This window comes from Branchiostoma floridae, chromosome 6 (genome assembly GCF_000003815.2).
Source record: "Branchiostoma floridae strain S238N-H82 chromosome 6, Bfl_VNyyK, whole genome shotgun sequence".
Lineage (NCBI taxonomy): Eukaryota > Metazoa > Chordata > Leptocardii > Amphioxiformes > Branchiostomatidae > Branchiostoma > Branchiostoma floridae.
The window spans coordinates 6,387,465-6,413,392 of record NC_049984.1 but is presented as its reverse complement, the minus strand read 5'-3'; the positions used below and the strand labels follow the sequence as shown (position 1 = coordinate 6,413,392).

General features: G+C 42.8%; 1 protein-coding gene across 1 annotated transcript in view; it reads left to right on the top strand.

Annotated features, from left to right (window-relative positions):
* Positions 1-25,928, top strand: part of LOC118418695 (carboxylesterase 1F-like) — a 40,556-nt gene that overhangs the window by 2,667 nt on the left and 11,961 nt on the right. Inside the window, exons 2-4 of the mRNA XM_035824747.1 lie at positions 5,253-5,396; positions 17,493-17,643; positions 23,840-24,025. Coding sequence (XP_035680640.1) covers positions 5,253-5,396; positions 17,493-17,643; positions 23,840-24,025 — 481 coding nt within the window. The remainder of the gene's footprint in view (positions 1-5,252; positions 5,397-17,492; positions 17,644-23,839; positions 24,026-25,928) is intronic.

Below are 25,928 nucleotides of genomic sequence, written 5' to 3'. Positions count from 1 at the left end.
ATGGCTGGCGATGTTCTCGTTACTTCATTTACGCATGGCTCACCCCCATTAGTCTCCGTCTTACCCCCAGCTATGAGTTCACTTTGCAACATGGACGGTATAATGAGTTTCGATCCGCCGATACCGACAGCCGCATCGGGTTTTCTCGGGCCAGATCATGACTGGACGCCGTATTGATCGTTCCACAATTGCCGCGCCAATTAGCTGCGACGAGCGGACAGAACTGCCCCGTTGCCGCCATTTGAAGTGGAGTCTCCATGGCACGATGACGCAGGAGGTGCCCAGATGCATGGATTAAACAATCACCGGAGAAAAATGCACAGGAATAACGCTTGAAAGGATGAAGGAAGTGCTGTTAACCATTACATCTCCCAGAGGGAAAGGAGACCCCTACAGTTCAACCAACGTGAAATATTGTTATCCCCTCCTTCCCTATCTATTCTTACCCGAGCACATTAGTTCCCCCCGTGACTATCTACCCACCACAGCAAGTTGGTTAGATAGTATTGGGTAAATCTTCAGCACTAGGATCACAGATAGATATCTATAACTCCGGACATAAAACCTAAGCCGATCATTGTGAGCCGCTTTTCTAAAACCCTTGTGGAGAGAACACCATTCATGATCAGGGCTAGATCAGGGTGATGCTGAAAAACTCTTCCACTTGGCAGGTCCATCTCAGCATCAATATATTTTCATCCTTGAGTCGCCTGTATCAACCGAGAAATCTAATTTAGCTCTGTAAATTTAGGAAGAAGGAGAGAAGATCAAAAAGGGGAGTTTAGCTTATCTCAAATCCATCTTTTGAAGCATTCCCGAGAGCGCATCATCCTGGGTGGTTGCAAAATTCTAAAACGATTCTCTTTGGTTTTCCACTCGAGTATTGTCCTTTTTTAAATCCTCCTTCTCCTTACCTGTCTGTCCAAGGAACTGAGTAAGACCTTAAGTTGAGAACGTCTTTTAAAGACAGGATCGTAACGAAGATCTACGACGATAAGGCGCCAAGCATCTTTTGAAATCCCTGCGGAGAGGACATTAGCCTAAAGTATCCTTAGATCGTGGTGATTTCAGAAAACTCATCTATTTCTCTTATCGGCAATTCTCTGGCTTCGGTCGCACTGATAACACACTTCTGCAGCGCAGGTACGAACCTGAGCTACGTGTATGCCGGGTCTCGTCTCTCTCTGCATCCATCACGGGCTGAGGGCCAATCTGGTGGCCTAGTGAGACATATTTCCTCATCACACCTGGTGCATTCGTGCGATTGCCGCTTAGGCCTTCTTCAACATCTGGACATTGCGAGGGAGGCGTAGCCGGGGTTGATACTGAGTTTAGAACGATGCATGTTGCTCTGTTTTGGCCACAAAATCACCGTAATTTACCTTTATGTACACTGGAACGACCAGTGTGGTCAAGTGTTTAGATAGAATAAAATGAACAGTACTAACACGGCTTTTGCATCCATTTCTGTCTCAAAATACGTTTTAAGAATAGGTTAATATCAGTCTAATACCTTAACACTGAGTATACACTGTAATAAGAAGAATCTGGGTTGGATAACTGTGTCAATCAATTCTACAAGTATTCTACACTTGAAGCGATTCTGGTTCAAATTGTGTATTTTTCAATTGGCCTTTATAGACATTCAGAATAGATATAGCCGAAAGGGCCGATTACTAGTATTGGCCAATTTATGCTCAGATTTAAGATATCAAAATAAACAGCTTACACCGCACTGAAGAAGGATGAAAAGCAAAGTAGATTGTATAGTAAAACTGGTGATTCTAGATAAGTCATATGATATATAATCCGATGAAAGAAACTAACGAGAAGCTATGTAAGATCCTTTATTCAATCTTATCTGTGGGTCATTAATCTGTTGTCAGGTCCTGCAAAGATCCTTTCAGAAGTTGGTCACGCGAGCAACATTTGTCATCTGTGCAAAAAAAAATGACGCGTGTGCAGGGTATGCAATTCTAAACTCTCCTCTCTTTCTACATTGAACAAGCTTTACAAGCAAGAATATTACATTTCAACCATAAAGCGCCTTGACGTTCGTAGGGCAATCACACAACTCAGAATTAGCTGTCACAAATTAAATATAGAAACCGGGAGATTAAAAAAATCCCTATCGACCAGAGGGTTTGTCCATTCTGTCCAGAGTTAATTGAAGACGAATATCACTTTATGGTTGTATGTCCCAAATATTCTGAAATACGCAATTCTCTATACAGAAGGTTGTCATTTTATACACAAGGATTTATCTCAATGGACCTGAAGTGCAAATTCAAATACATCATGACATGTGACAATCCCTGCATGGCAGATATAGGAAAATATATCAAAGAAGGTTTGGATATTAGAAACTCCTCAACTGATTGTAAAAGCTTCCAATGATTGTAAGAAGCTTATCCCATACTACAACTCCTGTATTAGTTAGTTAAGCTATAGAACTGTAGTTATGTAGATGCCATACTTTGTACCTCGTACAATTGTTGTGTAATTAAGTTATCTAAAGTTATTTGTGATGACGTAGTCACTCTACGTGATCATCTGTCAGCAATCACAATGGCCATTTATGTCCGTTGCTCATCGCTTGCCAAACTGTCTCTGTCGTATGAATATGTAACCTTACTACATGTAGTTAACATTCAATCCCGTACAAACAGTTATGAGAGACGAAAAATTCCATCCAACTTTACCAACAGGTAGCACACTCATTTCACATACCTTCAATTCGGACTTCTGCACATCCTTTATTTTATAAAACGTCTATTAACCTAGTTAGTGACCCCTAACTGTGGAAACACATATTCCCTCAATAAGTGCATTCTACTGTATCTGCATTGAAAACAGCGCCATAACCATATATCGTCACCAAGATGGCTGCCGAGCTAGCCTCACAGACCTTCCATGTACCCTCCCATCATTTGATATGTTATTATGAAGTGCAGCGTCGTGTCCACATGTTTAAAACACGTTAGAGGTCCTGCAGGACCCATATAGGAAATTTTTATAGCTTAGAGAATATTGATACGATTGTGCAAGTGGATGATTTACAGATATCAAGTTGGCAGATTGTGCATATTTTATGCCAGCAAATATAAGAGAAGTTTATCAAGAGTGTCGTGAAGCAACATCACTGAAAACGTCGTGAGGTTTTCGAGATGGGGGTAGCGACGAGGAAAAACATAGACACGTCTGTAGAAGTTATGAATACACGAGAAGGGTATTTTTATATCCCCATGTTTAGTCTTCAGCAACCCTCCGTGTGGTCGATCCGATGATAAAGTGACCATAAATGTGGCCGTGTTGGCCTGTCAGAGGACCGTGCGTAGATGCAGATGGTCAAGAAATCGACCGGATCAGCCTTGACCTAGCTTGACAGGACGATAGCTTTGGATATGCTGACCTGCACAATCCACTATAGGTGATGGACGATGAGAAGGAAAATACTAAGGTGGCAAAGATTTCTACGGATGAATAAAACTATTCTAGAAACAAACCCACCCAAGGATCGATCTGTATTTCCATCGAAAAGAGATGGAGGAGGGGGTTCCAGAGGATAATGATGAGGGCCTCAGCAATCAAATGAAGAAAATGGAGCGCACTTGTAAAAAGCCGCACGCAGCGGTCTGAAAACAGGTCTAAGTCCTCTAGGTTAAAGTGAAGTATTGACGTCACGTTGCGTAGCAACCACGCTGATGTGTCCAGAAATGCTGCTAATGCGATATGTGCTCATGAATATCATCTGACAGGCGTACATGTATACAGCTGTAAGGTTGAAGGTTCCAGGATCTGTGCAGATATTTTGTAGCATAAGAGACTTGAACATTAGCACAAAAAGGAACATGATCGATATGCAATATATGTAGAATATAATGCATATCCATGGCCTGACTGAACAAGTAATTTGTGAAGTCCACTTCGTTATTTTTTCCCCTCCCTGAATCAAATATTTCGATGAACCAAGGCAAGGGAACGGATTTTGTATACTCCTTTTGCAAAGGCAATAGATATAGATTATTTGATGTTTGACCAAAAATGCAACATGGAACGGATTTGCTGGCATCATTCTGGCACTTACAGTTAGCCCTCGGGCAAGAATTTGCAACAACTTGTCCATCGTATAATAAAATGTAAATCAGTGACTTGGTCGAGGTTATACATACAGCACAGAGTGTCTGAACTGTACGTGCCTTCCAGTCGTGTTAAATGATATATTTGATATAACCTGTTATCCTGGCTCCGTGCCTGTATCCATGCAATCAATATGTCTAGTACGTCATCGTTCTTGAGTGGCTTCAGAGTGCTATGATAAACTTTTAGGCAAAAATTGGGACGTTTTCGATATTCGTCAGACACACTCACCAAGTTTAGGTCTAGCGCGCCGTGCACCGAGAGATGGAGTATGGGGACAGTAAAGATAAAAGGATAAACGCCTCCTGACTGGGAGTCGCAGATAAATAACTCGTCTTGGCACAGGCCGTCGGGAAGAAATACATATTTACATCCCACGCAAAGACGTGTATGAAATTCGAAAAGACTCACCAGAACTATACCAATTGTGAAGTTGTGCATCATGTGGTTTTACTCTAGGTCAAATTGCTATTATATAGAACAAATACTTGCCTGGAACTGGTGATAGGGCGCTCTATCTAGGAGGTGAAACTTGCTGACATAGGTTACGGCCACAAAATCTGGTCCGCCTTTCTTTACAGCAAGATATTGTACAAAACAAATTGGTCCATCATACTTCGACCATATGGACTCACTGTACCAAATAACATGTAACATATGGGATTGATTCGCGCGTGGTGGTTATAAATGGAACATAGTTTCATGAGGAGCATCCATAATATATCCATATGCTGTGATGAATAACGTATCACGTGCACATGTAACAGACGGGTACTTTATATGATTGTTCAGAGACCCAGGGTTCTCCTCTATACACTGTAGTCCATTGTAGATAAACTTGATTTCGCTAGTAAGTACAGCAAACGTGATTCTTCGCATTTTGTTGCTGTCTTTGCGGGTTGCGGGTTTGTTTGTTTGATCCTGTATCTATTCATGAAAAGGTAAAAAAAAAAGCTGCTGGCCGTTTTCTATTCAGGACCTAGGAGGAGGTAGCGTAAAAATCGACAAAGAAGATGTAACAAAGATACAGCTTATATTTGAGGTCTTAAAACATAGACATACGGTCCTTATAAATCGTAAAGATATTGAAATCCTCTATCATTCCTTTGCAGCCCCCCGAGAGGCCAGAGACATCCTACACGGTGCGCAATGCATACAAGCCCGGTCCGGCCTGTCCCCAGCCCGCCAACCCCGCCACCGACACCGTGGGAGACAGCGAGGACTGCCTCTATCTCAACATCTATGTCCCGCATAAGGTAAGGCGCATCTTCAATATATATATATATATATATATATATATATATATATATATATATATAAATTCACATTTCTTAGGCCGTGGGCCCTATGCTACATGTGTACAGACCGTAATTTTAAATGCATATACAAATTAAGATTACCTTATTGACTTTAGCACTCCACAGCCGCCTATTTCTGGCTTGTCTGTCACATCTTCAATAAAAATAAACTTACATATGGGAAGAAGGTTGACCTCCAACGGAGGTACTGTTCGCAACTACAACTCGAAATCCTTTTGATGAATTTACTAAACGAATTTTTTGTTTGGTACATGTAATTCTTGAGGTCCAACCTATTGTGATTTGGGCCCCTTATCTCTCCATGAAAACAATGTGGTATAGTCCGTATACAGCTTGTCTGCCCGGCGAAGTCACTGGTATCATTTTGAGACACTCTGGTGGCACGGGACTTGTTGAATATAAACTTTTATAGAGCATGATAAGGCTACGTATATGGCATGAAATAAATCCTAAATATTTCACGGAGGTACGAAATTATCATATTTAAGACAAGGTCTTGTTTTCCATTATAATCAGGTATGTCATAGCTTGAAAACAAAGAGAAAATGTATGTCATGTTGGACACAGCTGTAATCCAACAGATTCCTGCAAACACTTCATATAGGTCCTTTCCAAATCGTAATTAAATGACATGACTCCACACTGTATGCAGCCTAAAACTAAAGAAAACGAATTAAACATGAGTCTTTCCAAAATTTACCATCCAAATTTACCACCGGGTGACTTGCTTGTAAGATGGTTCTGGCAAAAACAGCAGCAACGATGTTGATGAGTTTTTCTTCCTCATGTTGTGTCTGGAAGGAAGACATCTTGTCTGTGCATAACCCATAAAGTCCAGAGTTATCGAACTCTCATAAGGCAGAGAATCTGGAAGTTTTCCAAGGAGATCCATCAAGTCGGATCGGCAGCCTGTTCCTGCCCATGTTTGGCTATGAAGGTGCCGGGTCGGCCCAGTGGTAGCCATGTACCTTTCTACTGGGGGCTGAAACCTTAGTTTTTACAGATTGCTTCACGAATTTCGTAGACAAAGAACGATTTCGTCTACCTTGCTTACAACTTACGCGTGCACATCCTATTGTAATTATGAAACCAAGAGTTACACAGGTCACTCAAAGATTGCTCTCATCACCTGCACATCCACGTGATCTCCAGACAGCGCATACGTCAATGTCAACACTGCAGGAGCGCAGCGCCAAACTGATGGAAGGTCGTCTTCTAATTGGATAAAAGCTGCTCCAAGCTGTAGATTACAAACAAGGTCGATTTCCAAGTCAAACCGGACGGGTTGAAAACAACGGGCTGCTGATGGAAAGTGATGAAGCACCCTTTCACCGGCAATTACTGAAAGCAGGGTGATGTGCGGATGCGTTGAGTGCTCTGGCTGGATGTCAGACATTTTACCACACGCTCAGAATGCACAAGCGGCTTATCTTCGCTGTGATCTCTTGATGCGAAACAAGATGTATGTTCATGAAAGACTTGGTAGCTGACTGGAACTTAAAACGTAATAAGGGGACCGGTCACTTGAAAGGATCTATTTCAAATATGGTCGTCTCAAGGGGAAAGTGATACCTTTAATGTCATTTGCCGCCGAGGTAAATGTGTTACTGCACGCCGGAAGAAGGCAAATTAGATTGGCTCCATCAGATCTCCCATTACAGGTACACAATGGGCAGGATGCACGCACCACTCACAATTAGCCGGGCCTTTGTAGAAAGAGATACAATCATCAGTATTCAACGGGATTTCGTTTCGCTGAAGCGTGCGTCAGATCACGGCATGCGCTAGAGCGCGAACATGGCGACTCGTGTCATCTCATTACAAGTGAATCACGTCAACAAGGCAATGTATGGATAGACCGTACCCGAGGGAATGGAGTCCTTAATTTGGCATCAAACGTCTGCAATAGCGATCCGTCTCCTCCCATTGTACGACATGTGTTGTGATTACAAACACAAAGGCATTTCAGAAGTCTCTCCACCTTATTTGTCTTCATCAGAGACATTTGTCCTCTAATAGGCAATTGCAGAGCAATGATCATTTTACATTGGTCATTTGTCCGGAACTATGCAGAAATGGGGTTCCACCTGGCAGCTATTAGCACAAACCTAAGTGTTGTACTGCTGTAGATGTGTCCTTGCTCACTAGTCGCCATCGCTTTACATCCTTGCTATTGCCTACAAAACGTAGACCATGCTGACCTTGACTGTTTCGCTGTTACGTATATCTTTGTTGTGTGTTTCTTTCTTAGACAGCAGGGTTAGTATTGATGCTTGCTACCCAGGATGTCCGCCTGTAAGTGCAAATTCAACCTTCATCCTCCTTACTGCAAACAGAATGACTTTGAACAGCTGAAAGGTCGGCGAATCGAACTTTTCAGAGAGGTGTGATAGAATTGGACGATGTAGGATGAACGTTGGTCCATTCCATTTCCTCCAGTTGGAATGGTTTTAAAAACTTGTTTACGACTATTTGACATTGGACTTGGGGAGAGCGGTGAAACATCGATAATTATGCAGTTCGGAGGTGCGATTCTGTGCTCAGTACTTAAGCACGAGAGGATTATGCTGAAATGGGCTCTTGTGATCTTCTGAAAGTAGTGAAGAGCAGATGATTACACCCTTAAAGGGCGACACGCCAATGTATCAACGTCATCACTCACGTCATTTCCGGGTTCTTGTTGCAATTGTAATTCTTCTTATCATGAAATAAGTCCCTGATGCGGGTAAGTTACAGCTCACTTTGGCATCTAAATTACTACCACTTGTACTGTCGGACAATCTGGTTCAGACTAGGACATGAAACAAAATACAGTTCAAGGTAAAAGCAGCTCAAACTAGAGTTCGGCGACCTCATACCTCCATGAAAATTTAGAGCTTTCGTAAATTTTATGCAATTGACTAACACATTAACATAATTTATGCATGGTATTGTTCATCATTGACTAACGTACACATGTCACAATTATAAAATTCCCATTATTAATCATAAAGCGTTTTTGAAATTTTTACATAAATTATGCAAATAAGTTCCTCATTACCATATTTGGTATCTGCTTATATTCCACCCATCATACTTAACATGTGTTACATTTATTGAAGTCCAGTTATTGAAAACAATGGAATTATACAATTTCCTCATTAATTATGCAAATTAGGTCCTAATTCGCATAAAATGTATATCATTATGAACATCTTTGCCTAAGGTACCCGCATGCCTAAAATGATGCCAATCCATCAATTTTTTCTGCAGTTATCCTCTTTAGAATGTCTTGACAAAAACGCCCCTGCAGTTCAAATTAAATGTTAGGGGGCTGAAACCTGCCCCACTTTGTCATGACACTGCAAGCTATCTACCAGCCAAATGTCAAGACCATATCACATCCAGAACAAGAGATACATTGAAAAAACTGCCATGATATAATATCCTCATTAATTATGCAAATGTACTCCTATTTTGCATAATTTGTATTTAATCTTGTACAACATTGTCTAAGGTACCTACATACCAAAAATGATGAAAATCCGTTGTTCCCTTCTTGAGTTATCCTCGTCAGAAGTTTTTGACAAAAATGCCCCTGCTATCCCCAAACTAGACGCTAGGGGGCCCAAAGTTACGTAATTTTTTCCTGAGCACAAGAGCTATCTAATACTTAAAAATCTTGACCATAGCATGTTCAGAACACCGAGATAGCAAAACCGGAAGTTGCGCTGCAGTACCAAGGTCACACACCAGGGGGCCCAAAATTGACCTTGACCTTCGTCTTCCCAACCCCTACCCACATACCAAATATCATCGTAGTCCATCAAGAGGTTCTCAAGTTATGATGACCACAAATATGCGGACACACAGACAGACACACACACAGACACACACACACACAGACACACTCAAAACTATACCTCCATTTTTTCATGGAGGTAAATATGCAGAAAACAGCACAAATGGCAATAGTTCGGTGGTCAATGTTCAGAAACAGTTTTCTCAGTTTGGTAAGCTGCTTCAGCTGTGTGTCACCACCTAAATCATGAACATTCAAGCGGCACAACGTGGAAATTCATCGGTTTGAATACCTTGACAACGCATGCAGTACTCACACTGAAAGGTTCTCCTTAACAATCTGTCTTCAAAGATGTAGATGTTTGACCGTGGCTAATTTCATCACAATGAGTTGACTTTTGATGCTGATGATTGGTGGTTATTCCCACACTCTAAGACCAATTTACAGGAGATGGTGGCACTCCATTTGGAGGATCTGATGGTAATGTATATCTAGTTCCTGCGATTTGACATCCGGCATTGTCCGGCCGGTGACCTAGTTCTTCTGTGTGACTGATCACTGGCCCTAATCGTATCCATCACGCCCAGCAGTTAGATAAGTGTCAAACGAAGGATCATAATTGCGGATAGCGGAATGATGGACTGACTCCTTTATCTTTTGGTTGGATAGCAACCTTAGCTTCATTCCTCTATGTAAAGACAAAGGCAGATCACGCAAGTGTCAACTATTGACCCGGATCCCTTCGAGCTTTTATTGGATACGAGACAGAGCAATTGACAGGTCTGCCAAACACGCATGTATGTCCCAGCGTCGTGATGTGAGTCATTAATCCAAAACGTTGCTAATCCACTGTAATCACTCTTGGCATTTTGGTGTCATGATTGTGGCAATCAAAAGTGTGATCAAACTGCAAAGTGTGGCGTCGTCTGTGGCATAACATGTGTACCTGATTTTGCCTCGGGTGGTGGTGGTGGGAAGGTTGTTGTGTAAAAGAAAAGAAAAGACTACCTTTACTTTCTGTCTGTACTGTGTATATAACTTACTTACTTGAGTACAGTGCCACATTGTCCTTGTCTATCCAAAAGCAAATACGACACAAAACTGGCGAACGTCTAAATAAGGTTTCTTGGTGCTAATCTCGATCCGTAAACAGTTCCACCACGTTAAACCATTCAACGTAGTTTTCTTCCCCTTGAACGACGTTTCAACGGGCTGTCTGCTGTCTCCATCAGGTAAGGGTCAGTTTGCGTTGCCCTGCTGAAGACAGCAAACAGTATGTTGAAATGTCGGTAGAGGTAGAGGAGAAAATTGGTTGTGAAACTAATAAAACGTCCGGTAATGCTTGTAGTCTGAACATGGGTTTTGAATAAAGTACTAATCTGTATAGAATATTGATGGATAAAAAGCTTAATGTGTGCAATGCAGCCTGTGTTTAGGTTTCGTTTTTTATCATATCTATTCTGTCATACCAAATCATCCACGGCATAGCGTTTTGTCGGGATTACGTTGGGGCGTCGTTTCGTCTCTGGCGTACAGATGCCGAGAACGCTAAAGTCATCTGGATAATAGATCATATTCATACCTAAGCCTCCCCCAATCTGGACTTCTAAGATGACTCTAACAAGATAGCCAAACGCTCGTAGACGTAGGGGGTGAGGAGACGGCGTCTGAAACTGGACTGAGAAACAACTTATACAGTGTACACAAAGAACCATTAGAATAAGCTATAGAGGAGGCTGATGTGGGAAACTGCTCTAGTCTCCGACCCTGAAGCGTAAGAATGGGACCCAGTAAAGGTCAGCAGAGGTAAACTGCTGTTCCTAACGTGTTGCTCACGGCAACATCAGTCCTGCAGCTCAGCAAAGAACAGAATAAGCCATCTGTTCTGGCAAAGTCGTAATAAAGTCGTTAGATTGTTTCTTACATCCTGGATAATAAAGTAGGACTGGCTGGATATCCCTGCTTACGATTTTATATTCGATACATTCTGGATGCAATAGCGAATTCTGCAGATGATAAAGCTACCCAGGGTAAAGGTTATTAGGCAGCCCATTGGAAAGACATCTCACTCCTGCTTCACTCTCCATAAAAGCAGCGGAACACTCCATCAGGCACTGTCGGTTATCGGCGCCTGATAAATTGGATTGACCTTGCAGACGTGTGGAGAGTGTTGATCATGACCTTGTATTGTGGAATGTTGTCTGAACAAAAGTAAGGGCATCTGGTGTGGGCTTATTTGGCAAAGTTTAATGAATCCTCAGTCTTTTCATGTCTCTAGCTAGGGAGGTCCTAATGCTCCCCCTGTTGGTGGCATTGTAGGTCAGTACATCATGTCACAGAAAGTCTGCTGTCACTTGCATGTTCTTAGTGTAATTCTCTTCCTTTGCGTAATGTCTGTAAGGTTTTCGTCATAACTAAAACCACACCAGCTTTGTTTAATCGACAAAATCTTCACTGTTCTAACGTGATGAGCTTATCAGGAACACGGCGAAGTGTTTGATCCAATTACTTTAGGAACGACCCCTACCTTTTTCCTTAAGTGTAGGGAGTGCTCAAGATGTGGCTCTCCTCAAACACGGAGCCTCTGGCCGGATTTACGCCCCACCAAAGATGACATCCCTAAGCGAAGCTAGGAACTCATATCCAGTGAAGTAAAGTGACTTCCCAAGTTCACAACATTGGGGTCTACTAGGGATTCGAACCCCGAACCTTTAGATTCTAGGTCAACAGTCCCAACCACCAGACCACCTTTTTATTTCATTTATTTATTCAGTTCATCTCTGACTATCACTTTTTCAATGTGTCAACCCGGAGACCAAACAGAAAGGTTTGATTCACTCACATCCCTACACACCTCCATTTAACGTCTTATCCGAGGGACGGCCCTAACCTGAGTGAAGTGAGGAAAGTCATGTGCCAAGGGCACAACATCTCAGGGCATATCAGCGGTTTTGAACCCGGGATCTCTGGGGTTTGGGCCAAACACCTTACCGATTGCCATACGATGACACCTTACATCGATGTATGTCATAGATCTCCGGGCTGGTGGCATCTGGCTGGTGCTCCCCGCTGGGACACGTGTCGCACGTGACTGCTGAGTGCACCACTACCGTTAGCAGGAATTAAAAGGGCATGTAATAGCTTAGATATGCAGCGAACGGAAAATGCATGAAACGGAATTACAGGCTGTGTAATTGAATTTCCCAACTTTCAATTACCGCTTGCATCAGAGTGTTGGTTAATAGCATGTTTTTCGGGAACCTGTGTTCAATAATGATTAATATTCAGTCACCCATGTACGACATGTACTCCCAGGGAATTTAGAGAAATCGTTGGGTATGACAACGACGAACTGCATGCAACCCTGTTTTGCTTTCAACTCATAGGGTGAATTTTACGACCAGACTCGCAATATTGTTATCACAATCGTAGCACTCATCAAGAGCGGACGAGGTTCTGCTTATTTTAGTTCTCCGGTTGATGGAATGTGTAAATCATGTGCTGAAGGCTCAAAGAATAATACATGAGAAGGGGAAGTCAAGTGATATCCATGTCCTAGCAACTGGCGTCATTCTGCCTATGAATGAGATGAAGCAAGTATCTTTATACATCCCCACAACCTACCCAAAATGTCTACTTGCGATGTCTACATGAATCCTGCAGTTACTTTCTACCAGGGTCATTCCTGTACTGATACTGTGGTCGTCCTAAATGAAGCATGCAGACTGCTCTGGAGTTCCTGATCAAATAGCAAGACAATATAGGCATTCGTCTCGACCTGTCTTGTTAAGGTCATCAGGCAGAGCTCAAGGATGCCAACAGGTCGTTTTCAGGAGCTTGTTACCATCGACAATTTGTCGAACAGAACGAGCTAACTAGCTGGGGGAATGCTTTGCTGGAGGGGAAGATGGATGATGTCCATGTCCCTGTACATCTTGTTGGTAGGAAGTAATGACAGTCACAGCAGTCCTGTAGGCAAACTCTTTCAGTTACCAACAATGAGGTCCTCAATCGCCCTGCCAGAAGCGATCTGTTGAGTGGCAGGCCACATGACCTTCCTTTCTGAAGATCTACCGCAGAAACCTAAACAGTAATTTCACACAGAGTTAGTGAGCCCCTAGACGGTGCTTGTGAATCCAGAACAAAAGCCTAATGTTTATCAATGCTGTTTGACTGAGGACTTCTACACAACTTACCAGCTATGGCATCTTCGGTCTTTCTAGCCTTGTTAGGCGAAGACCAGAGCACCCATTGGTGCCTATAAAGCCAATCATATATAACTATATAATGGAACGTATTCTTGCCATTTGTGGGCAGATCCAGTAACGCGATACATGCCATAGCTATGAATATTTCAAGGCAGAAAATGAAAAGCTATGTCTAGCTAGGATTATAGTCCTATGACAAATTGTGAGTTTGGGATGCGAAAGTCCCTAATCAACATTGCAAAAAACTCGCCGGCAAAGCCGCACTTCTAAGCCAGCCGTGCATGACTAAATGGATGTGCTGACGTCAGCCTGGCATGAAGTGCTGAAAAGGAGCTTTAAGTAGTAAATCTCGGGCCCACCGCCCACGTAAAATGTCAGCAGGCCTTTATGGTCGGATATCATTACGTGCGAAGAAGACTTGACGTCTCAAATCTTCCTCGCTTCAGAGGAATGCAGATATCCTCATGTCCTTGCATGGAGGTCGTAGCTGCTGTACGGTATTCACTAGTTTTGAAAACTTCATCGAGGTAAAAGTTTTGATGACAAGGAGTTAATTTGTGAACGATCAGTTACCTGGAATGTGGTGTTGTGTTGTATAATTAGCCTAACGGTTAGGGTGTTTGGCCCAGAACCAAGAGGTCCTGGGTTCGAATGCCCTGCCATGCCACCGCTGCTGTGCCCTTCACACGACCGAGTTTCCCTACTCCACCCAGGTATAACAATGGGAAGTGGGATCGATTGGGAAGGTAAAGGTGATGGAAAGAGAATACTGTGCCCCAACTCTATACCATAGAATGTATGTGAAAGACAACCAATTGCCCATACGGCTCTGAGGCAACCTTTTTTCTTAAATATTTTCGTTTGTGTCAAATTGTGTCATACGGGTCTAAGATATGCTCACGATAAAAAAAAAACTGTTAAAAGACAGTCAATAGTATGTCGAATTCAATGGTTTTCTTACAAATAACACTTTTTCCTCTGCTTGTACGTTTGGAGCTCTCCTGTTTTTAAACAGTTTCAGACTATTGTCCATGTCCTGGTGCACCTTTAGAACTGGCTAAAAATACGATGCATGTCCTGGTGGAAAACCAAGTGGCAACAAAGACGTATCAGTCGTCTGTATTTAGTGGCCTATCTCTTCAGAACGACACCCTGGGGAGAACATCTAAGACGGCCACCTCTCTTGGCCACAAATCACACCGTACCAACGCCATGCATACAGACAGTGTTGAATACAAAATAGCGCGAGTATGTTTTGAACCATTGCCAGTAAGGAGGACTCGTACGAAGATTAATGTGTTGGTAGTTGCCAACAGTTCCTCAACACTGTGCCTGGGGCGACAGTTTTATCTAGACTGAACATCTTTACCACTCACGTGCGCGAGAGAATTGTCCATCACGGTCAGCAGTTCCGATAATATTTCTGAATTTTGTGACAAAAATCATCTGCTACTTTTTACCGGAGCCATTCAAGATACATGTCATCTGGTCTGAGCCAATCAAGAGATGGTCCGCGGTGCTTGTGCTGCTCTGTATCAATACTGTTGCCGAATATACGCGGCCTGCTGTCCGACCCGATCGATTCATGGGGTCTTGAACGTGACCTCCAATATTCGAGGGTCAAAATTGTCCGATGAGATGAAAGAAGATTCTTGTTGTAAAGTGTCAGCTGTGCACTGCTCCGGCTCGCCCTCTGAAGTTTCTATTACGCCGTGATGAATCTTCGTAAACGTCGTAGCGTGACAGAACTTTCTGAGCAGCACACGTTCTTCTCCTTCGGGACGGCCTGGCTTACAGAAGAATGTAGTGAACGTGGGTAGCCCCAGAACTGAGGTATCATTTTCCAAATGATAATCCATCGTCCAAACGCACCGTGGTGCCTCCATCGCGAGCCGTAAAACAGACTAAGTCCCGCCATTTATCTGCAATGCGCGCCTTACAAAGCCTGGCAATACTTCAAACAGTGACAATGACCTTACTCCATAGAAATGTAAATCTCTCTTTCCACTCCTTTTGGCAACGGTCTGTCCTTATTGTGCTAGTTATCTTCACATGTAAAGGATATTAATGACAGACGCATCGTTTTGGACAAACTTGACAGAACAAATTCATTAGAGACCCTACAACACATCGATAAAACAAAATAACTTATTGCAACGCCCGAGGTGAGCTAGAGGACACGTGGTATAAAAGTGTAATCGAATTAGCAAGTGTCTCGTAGCAAGGTTTTATTAGGCGTGGGCAAGCATGTCCATTTGCTTTTTATTCATTGTATTCGTTAGCTGCACCATGTAACACATGCAACTTGTAAATATGAATATCATACTGGAGCAAGGAAGGCCTAACAGCCCGAGGGCTTATTTATTGGCCCCATATATGTGCAGAAGACCAGATGTAGATTATGTCACCGTCGTGTCTCCTCCTGTACACGTGTACAATGTGCTCCTTTCATTTTAGCTAAATCCCAGAGCAGGAATTGGACACGGCTCGACAAGAGCCGATGTAACTCGAGCCGTCTTTATGAACACGCCAATGTACTCCATTAGACATTACCGCGGTGACCTTGCGGTGAAGGATGTAGTGCTGGGTGTTGGATCGGATCAAGCAGCAGAAGGCACACCAGCACAGTAATTGATACGAGCGAGAAGAAGCCAGGGACTACATATGGAGTCCCTCCGTGACGTAAGCCCTTGACACGCACGGAGAAATTCTTAAATGTCATCTAGGGCAAGAATAAATATCGATTTTCTTTGCTAACTAACCAGTAATGACTCTCCTGGGACTTACAGTCGAGGTGCGGCACGGAAACACGGGGATGGATCAGGGACAGGGCTGAGCACCTTCTCTCTCCGGATTTCCCCGAAAGTCTTCAGAGTCGACTCACGCGATTCTCGGTGGTTCCGTGTGACGTGTCAACATTGCTCACCATGGTGCAAACTTTCTCCCTCCACAGCACTAGCTAATTCAAATGAGTGTTAGAATTGTGCAATGGTGTATTAAGGGGTACTTTGCAAGACACCGAGCAGGGATATTCGGCTACAACACTTTTTGAGAGCACCTTGCTTTCGCTTGACTCGTTCTGTTCAAGCACAAGTACCATTGGTATTTAAATTCTGAAAAGACTGCAGTAGGATGGTCTGAAATTGAGAGTGTCAACGTTTTGTTTTGAAACAAAGTTTTAACTCTTAACTATATCAAGGGTGACATAAGCTCCAGTCATATTTGCTGTGTGTAAGGTGCTGACAGCGTCTGACGTCTGTACCGTATCGAACGGTTTCCTAGTGAACCAATAATGACGATAATCTATCAATTATGTACGGGCTTCTCCTATTAATGCCACCTGCAGGGATACAGTGATGCATGGATATTAAATCATTAACGACGCTGCTTTTATAAGCCATATGGGAATGTTTCCATCTATTTCCTTAAAACTCAATTATAAACGGTAAGTAAGGGACGATTGCCTTTTGCAGAATTGATTAATGTGCTAATGACGTGAGCCTTAAGGGACCAAAACGACTGGAAACGTCGTTAGGATGATTTGAACAGTAACTGTAACTTCGGACCCCCCATGGCCCATACTAGCCCCAATGTAGCATGTGGAAACCGATGTAACATGTCAGCCAGATTGTGCATTATCGTAAAAATTCCTTTCTTCACATATTCATTCATTTACCGAAGCTTTGACAAAAATTAACCCAAAATTCGAAAACGTAATGTCGAGTTTGATGGCGAAAGATGATAAAACATACCAGCACAACGGTAACGGTATTGATGACGATGATGAATACCTAACATAGAAAGGTTTCGTCAGGAAAGGATTTGCGAATTACAGGTACATCATCAGCCGACCAGTGCTAATGTACAAATAATAGATGTACATACACTGCCTGCTGAAGACTTATCTTGAAGATTCTAGCAGTCTGTTATTTTATTCATTGATGATGATTTGCAGACGTGGGGTAGCTCTCATATAACGACATGTAGACAAGACTAGACATGTACCTACAGTCCTCTAAACATTTCTTCATCGTTTCTTTTCAGAGCTCGTCTCGGTCCACGTCTTACCCGGTGGTCGTGTTTGTGCACGGCGGAGACTTCATGTTCGGGACGGGCTCGGCTTACGACGGGAGTCTGCTGGCAGCAACACAGAACATCGTGGTGGTCACCATCAACTACAGACTGGGGGTGTTAGGTGAGTTTGCGCATTGTCTACCCCAAATTGTTTTTGTCGTCTAAAACATCAACCATTCCACAGGGGTATACCTTTAAGCAGTTTTTACTCAACATAGATTCTAACAATACAGACTTGGGGTGTTAGGTGAGCATAATGAGATACATTGACTTAAATCCGTATCAATATGTCTATAAAACAGATATTATGAATGTTATGGGCTGATTGAAAGACAAATCATTTTCTATACAGTACCTGTTAGATGAAAGCATTTGCATTGTCAAAGCAATTAAGCTGAGGAAGAGTAACTAATGTAACTCGAAACGTCATGAAAGACTCTGATTACCTTGTCTTATGCAGTTGTAGAGATTTTGATTGTCTTTAAGTACATAGATATTATCTGTACCACTTGGTAACGCGTTGGCTCTGGGAGTGATTGAATATGAGTTAGAATAAGCTATTTCTCCTCTAAGCCCACTCAACTGCCTGCAGCATATCCGTTACTCCAACAGCTTTAAGCTTTCCCCACCCATGTCAGGTACTGTGTATCAACGGGGATGGTTTAGTGACGGCCTGAGGCCAGTCGCAACGGACGTCCCCCCTGCTGTTGTCGCTTAAAGTGTTTTACCATTTTTTCAAAGACGAAGAGCATATATATTTGTGGACAAATACATTGTGAGTAACATATCACGTTACATATACCAGGCGCAACAGGATAGCAGAAGTGACACAACAAGGTATTGTGTCATCCCCCAATGTTCACTTCTTAAATTGTTTCTCAACGGTAGATTATGATGTATGTCCCCTCTCGTCAGAAAAGAGACCTATGAAAACTTCTATTATGAGAACATTTGAGAGGAAAACTTTTCGACACCATGAAAAATGAAATGCTAGCCTTACACAATGTGTTTTTCGCGTTCATTTCATATTTCCTATATTAACCTTTCTGTCCCTGTCATGAAATTCGTATGCACGGTAGACAGGAAGTAGCTTGCAAATTTGACGGAATACCAAAGGAGGATATACTGATGCATGAGACGGATTCTGTGTGCGTGGAAACCCAAGATGAGTGATGATGTACTTAGTGCAACAGGTTGTTAACTAATTGAAAACATGCAAACGACTTTGAAAATATGGAAGGCTTTACTTTTCACGATGTCTGAAGTTTCATAGGGGCTCATTTCGTTCTTTATCAGAAATGAGTCTCAACTGACGATCTCCGTTGCCTTCTAATCGTAGAATGATGTCAGCAAAGACTACATGTAATTGCACAGGGGCAACGTAGACGTTAATGACTTCCTCATAAAAGCTGGTAAAACGTACCAACTGCCTTACAGGCCGCCTTGCAGGTCAAAAACCTACGTGTCTGTCATAAAGCCTGACCAACGAGCAGTTGCAGATTTTCATGATCGTAACTCTTCATCTTTGCTAAATCTTCGCTTGTACCTGAAACATGCAAATGTCTCTGTAAAGTACCTATAAGGGTTTTCGTCCGCTCAATATGTTTGGCGGTTTACTGTCGATCATAAGAGCTCAGATCCTGATATATATTCTAGTCGGTATTGTGGAATACAGTCACGTCCACAGCAGTCAGCCCACCATTAGCGAACCGGCCTGCCGCGGACTCGGGCCTCTATATGCTCAGAGCGACGCCATGGAAACACATGCAGACTGCTCACGTCAATATGCAAACTGCGCTTTTCTCTCCACCTGGAACCCCAATTAATTTCGCGGCCGTATCACCACTGTTGGCTACTCCCAGAGCACTGCCATGTCGCCAGCATGTAGTCAAACATGGGTGGAAGTGTCTAATTGGCGTTTTTAAGGGACCAGGTAGAGCGACGTTGACGTGACGTTCAGTATGAAACTAAATGCCCAGCATGGAGTGTATGGCTACGGCTGTTCCAAATGAGTTCCTATAGCTAGAGGAATAATTAAGTTGTCGAGTCAAACTGGATAACTGCATTGCTTATCTTCGATCAGCATGATTATTAAGATGGAATGCTTATCATTTCCACATCTACGCTGTTAATTGCCCAATTTGAATGGCAGTTACAGCGGGAATTCGAACTAATCGCGACGGTAGCGTTTCCTGTCAATTGGTGCCAAATTGGCACCGTAAAAATACTTTGCTGACTGCGTGGCTTTATTGATCACAACTTCCTTTGCACAATGTGATTAGATGACACACCGAAAGCTGCCTCAACAGACAGTCTGCTGAACCACTGTCAGTAGAAAAGTGCCTCTGCAATTACCACCAAGTTGCGCACACGGGTTCCGTGATGACGTCACAGTAACCATTGTGTGTATTTTCCTACACCTTCTGCATATCGTTTTCCCGATTTCCATGTCTTACCCTTTGTTACGTTACAAAAGCCTGGATAACTGCGGCAAACCATGAATAGCACCGTTCAGTCGCGATCTACCGCTGTGATCCATGGGCCAGTCTGCTCTCCAGAAAAGACACGTACGTTACTATGGCAACCTGATAATACTTCCATCCGATTCAGCCATATCATGTTTCAGATCCTCATATGTACGTGTGCATACCTTTGATGAATGTACCCAAAGCTCCCGATACATACAATCTTTCAAAGGCTGCATTCGGTGCCATAAACGGTTTCCCGCCATATATCGATCCTTTAGCCGCCTCCTGTATCGTGGGCGGTAAAGAAGACCGTCCGGGGGCTGGCGCACAGTGGAGAGCAAACGTTATCGTGTGGCTGGCCAGTTAACAGATGGGGTGGAAAACAGGTTTTGACAGTCCTGAAGATCACGCTTGTTTGTGCTAGAGGCTGATATTTTCTCAGTTCCCAGGTTATTGAACCTCATCGACATGCGTGACAAGTATTGGGCGAACATGCATACATGCATTCATATATATGCAATACCTGACTTACCCAGTGAGTAGCGAATCTCAGCTTCACCTGTGATTTGGGAACAGGACTCGACATGAATTCTCTTTTCTAGCAATTTTTTTGTCAATTCTAGGTACTCAGCGTTTAGCACACAACAAATGCATGAGGCCAGTCTCAGTTACAGTGAATACTAATATCACTTTTACATTGTATGTATGAAGGAGACAATGCATTTGGAGATACGTTATTTTGTCGCTTATGTTCATGCTCAATCAACAGTTGAAACCCACCGGTTGTATGCAGTATATTTTGCATATATACATTAAGATGAAATGTTTCTATACAAGTAGACAGGCTAATCTATGAAACATTCATACAGCGATATTTGAACTGTGCTCGGCGAGCGAATTCCTTATCCATTCTTCATTTGGTTCAATGATGTAGAAGGTGCATGACGACATAGTATTCACGAATTTAGCTATCGTAGCCACCCATCTCAGATTCTAATAGGTTCACAAACCCTTACTTTGTACGGTATCGAACGGTGCGGAAGACGAATTACGCTGGCTAAGCGCCATTGGCATTTCTCCAGAACCGAACCAGATCAGCAGAGACATTCTGGAGAAAAACAGGCAGATGATGGCATACATCACTCGATTGAGACAGAAGGAAAGAACCGATAAGGAACAGGCCGTCCGATGCAATGTCCATCACTGATTCACGGCCATACAGTTTGAACACCGTCCTAGCCAACCGTCGGTTCGTCGATGAATTGATCACGCAAGTGGATCAATAAAAAACTGATGGATGATGTTGGTAGGACCGGATAGAAAGGACAATCGGTGAACATCGACATTGGACGTTATCCGATCCATGCATCCCGCGGGCAAAATTGTATTGGGGTATATACGTCGATGTTGTAAAAAGAAATTCTTGACTGGTGAACTTTATTCATGGACAGAACGCCCTACCGATACCATTTATGTGGCTGATATCGGCACTGGTAGCAAACCATTTCTAATTCAGCAAATCCATTAACTAATAAGTGAAAAACAACCGGACCGTTCTATTTCTAAACTCTACAAAGACCATGCAAAAAATACTGTATCTCGATCTGTCTTTGTTCCACTGTGTTTTATTCAATCAAACCCCTTCCATACCCACAAGCCTTAAGCCTTTACTCACGCAGATTCTCATAGCTACGTAAACCATTGGTTTATTTATGACTATCGGTATTCAAAATTTCAAGCTAAGGTGATTCATCAAATCATCCGTGTTTTGACCTTCAAAACACGACCGAACCCACGTGCGGTTTTGTTTCAACCCGGTCGTTGCACTTGGAATAACCCAGCTCAAAGACCTGACAGTGACACAACAGCAGACTACATTACACTACATTACAAGACAGGTTTATCCCTACCATCAGGATCTACAGCTCCACTCCACGGGCTATCACCATGTTCGACTCCTCTTGTGCTATTTAGAGACTGTTACGACGGCACTGATGGTTGTGAATCATGTAGGGAATCATGTAGATGATCGTAATAAAGATGGACAGATTTATCTGAAAGCCGAACAACGCTCGTGATAAACCATTGAGTCACTGTTTGAACTTTTACCTAATGGCTCCCTTAAATGCTAAACCTTTAGGATATAATGGAAGACTCTGATTTGTAAGAGATGTTTCTTTATCTTCCAAACTGCGTCTCCCGGAAGGCACGTGCAATCGTATGATATAGATTACATAGAGGGAATTCGTGGAGCCTATTAGGAGTTTTTATGAGATATTTTGACTGCCAAGCAAACTGGTGAGTATTTGAACCAAGCACTCAATCCAGGCCAAGGAGCTTTTAAGCCGTTTGTTCAAAAGCGCACTGCGCTCCAGATTATCAGCGATTGGCGAGCATTTAGTATCTGTTGTGTAGAAATGGTACTGGCTAGAAGGGTTACAGACAGTAACGATATTCTTGAGGAAAACCAGCAGGTTCCAATAAGCAGATTATGATGAAGTGCGCAATTTCACACCAGTTCGTCAATTTTGAAGACCTGCAATTAAACGTCTTTTGTCTTCACACTGTATGCTGCCTATATATGACTTGAGGCAAGGATATCGGCTTGCTTTGTAAACTTGAAAAGATTTTAGAGGCTGTTTCGGTGATTATGGGCTACTGGAAGGCTTTAGGGTACAGTAAAGCATATAAAAACCTAAGGGTACAGTAAAACATATAAAATCCTAAGCAGCGACTCCTTGTACAGCCTCGGGGAGCTATACTGCACCGCTCACTGCAATCGAGTGATCTCTGGGAGGCTGAACCAGAGACGACAGAGATGCAGCCAGGTAATGTCATGAGTGTGCTTTAAACGCCGCCAGCTGCACATAGCCGCCGGAGTCTCCATCACAATCAGGCAGCCTGCCAGCGGTTCCGATCCCAGCGGCTGGATTGCCGTACAGTTATAGCATCTCCTGTCAGCGAGATGCGATAGCAGAAGAAATGTCGTGCATAAAGCACTTTCTTCAGCGTCCACCTGTCAGATACAGTTCTACAGATTACTTCAAAATGGCGGCTGATGTAATACGCGATCCATTTATAGCTAACCCCCGGCCCTTGACTCCTATCGGTTTATTGTAAAAGTGTATCTGACTTGGCAGTCATTGTGATATCTTGACGTCGCTAAATTATCGACTGATGCTGAACACCGATAGAAAGTCGCATTACGGCTTACAATCCATCACACACATGGCAGCGGGGCGAGCTGTTTTTAAGCCGGCTTTGAAGACATCATGTAACTGCGCAGTAATACTGTTCCACTTCACAAACGACATTGCTGAGTTGTCCTCAATACCACCTTGCGTTAAACATTGTTGGAATTTCATACAGCATTGCTATTGATAGAGGTCTCCTGGTTACTGATCTTCCGAAAGTAAAGTTCGAAACTTAAACTCTCATAGAAAACGAATTATCACGAAAGTCGTGTTATTGCAAAGCAATTAAATTCCTTTGTTTTGCTTGCCAAAATATAACTTTTCAAAATACATTATAATCGAACCTTCTTCAGAAATACTGATCCACTCTTTTGCCACGTGACCTTATCACATTTCATTTCATTTATCTGCGTCGATGAAGATTAGACATCCAGGTAATAAGATACGCCAAAAAGCAACTACTCAAGCAACTGGATATGATTTTGGAAACGGTCAGACGTTTCAACTGTCATCCAATAGTTTTCGTCAGTGACACTGAAGTGATCTGGAAGAAACAGGTATTTTGTACTCTATGAATGAAGGCATGCGCGCAATTTTAGATGTCCAATAAGAAATGTTGTATTGTAAGACAATGCATGTATTTATGTGTTCATAGGTTTCCTGAGCGCAGGCGACCCCGGTCTCCTGGGTAACTACGGCATCCGTGACCAGATGATGGCGCTCCAGTGGGTGAAGACGAACATCGGCTACTTCGGTGGGTCAGGCTCTGACGTCACACTGTTCGGACACCAGACTGGAGCAGACTGCGCCGCCATATTGTTGCTGTCTCCTATGGCTAAAGGTGACTTTCAGAGCTTTTGATGTACGTGTATGGAAGTGGATGTCGGAAAAGAGCTTTTAGGAATTGTCTGTTGATCGATAAGACACTTAAAGACGAAGGGGAAGAACCCACCGGGACTCTTGTACCAAGTCCCTTGCTTCTATAGTATACGTTTAAAAGCATTGAAAAATGCCGAGCGCACTCTCGTAATAATTTTCATTTCCATTCTTCATGTTTTTGACAATGACTTGTATACCGAACACAGAACAGGTTGTTGCACTTGTACAGTGTCTAAAAGCCTGGTGCATTTGAACCCTCAAGTGCTTCATAGACACATTAGCGGTTCCCCAGGCTTGCCACAATTGCTAAAAGCACTCGGTCAGCAAATAACGGCACGTAGGGGACTGCCCTTCAGGCTTGAAATTCGCCATCCACCGTTTCAATGAGAGCCATTTGTGGACCTGCACTTACGTAAATGACCGAAGCCCGGCACTACGTGCGAGTTTAGCCGTCTCCGATTCTGCTAGATTACAGTCCCAGAAAAGCTACTCAGATGGAAGCTGTTTCTGTTCTTTAAAAGGGTGTAATTATGGACATTTTCGTCGGTAGAACCAACAAAGGCTCGATCTGGGGGTCAATCGGCCATTTGAATATCCTTCACTTGCCGCAAGCCATTACTAGTGGTCGTAAACTAGGTTGTTATATGGACCCAGGCAGTCAGGATATCACTTAACATACTCTACAGGAACAATGTATAACCTAGGTAACAATATCCTGTCGGCCTAAAAAATTAAAATCTAATCATTCTACGTTGATGTTTAGCCAAGGCAACGACGCATGTTGCGTTCTCGTACGTTCTCGAGAAGTAAAACACACAATGACTACACCAAACACAATTGGTATCTGTTGTACAAACTTTTATGTCACGACGGGTACCTTCTCGTTATTTTTACCAGAACAGAAGTAAAAAAAAGAATAGAGGGAGGATATATGGACGGGGGTTGGGGGGTGGTATGCAGCCAAATGGATGGAACATGAAAAAGTGCAACTTTTAGCAATTAATATCGAAGAAATTGTACTGTATTCATCAGTGTTGGGCGTTCAGCCCGGAAGGTCTAGCACTTCTTACGTGTTTACCTGATGATTAATCGGGCCTTTCTAAAAGGTACATGTTTCCCGAATCCATTAACACTGTACCCTTGGTGCTGTTCCTCTCCCAAGGTAACGTTACAAGTCTGAGTGCAACCGTTACAGGAAATTACCAGTAAAGTACGCCATCCGTTGCCCGGATGTAAATACTTAGGCCCCATCCCACTTGACGGCAACCGCGTTTCAAATTTGGATCATCATATGCAAAACATAGACTTATGACTAAAGAACACACAATGTATAAAGAATTCGTTTCGTTTTCTTAATCTATCGAACTTCGTTTAGCCAATCGCTCGTTCACTGTGCGGTTGCAGTGGAATGGTTCATGGAACGGAACAGTAAAGACGGGTTCACATGTGCGTATATATTCACGTCCGTATGAGGATTATCAACCTCAACCTTGCTCTACAGGTCACTGGAAAAAAAGTAGAAATTGGGAAAATATAGACACATAAGCTGCCCGGGAGTTTAGCTCTCCATGGAGTATGCTGTGCGACACCTCTGGTGTGTTATCTGGCTAAATTTGTATTTTTGTAAATTTGTATTTTTGTAAATTTGTATTTTTGTAAATTTGTATTTTTGTAAATTTGTATTTTTGTAAATTTGCATTTTTGTAAATTTGGATTTTTGTCCAACGACATGTGGAGCCTGATAGATTCATACAGACTTGAATATATATCCGCACGTGTGAACCCACCTTAAGTATTGACTCTGTCACATGTCAAACGGGCGCCCGGCCGGCCGATCATTTTGCGGAAAACAAAAGTAATATATA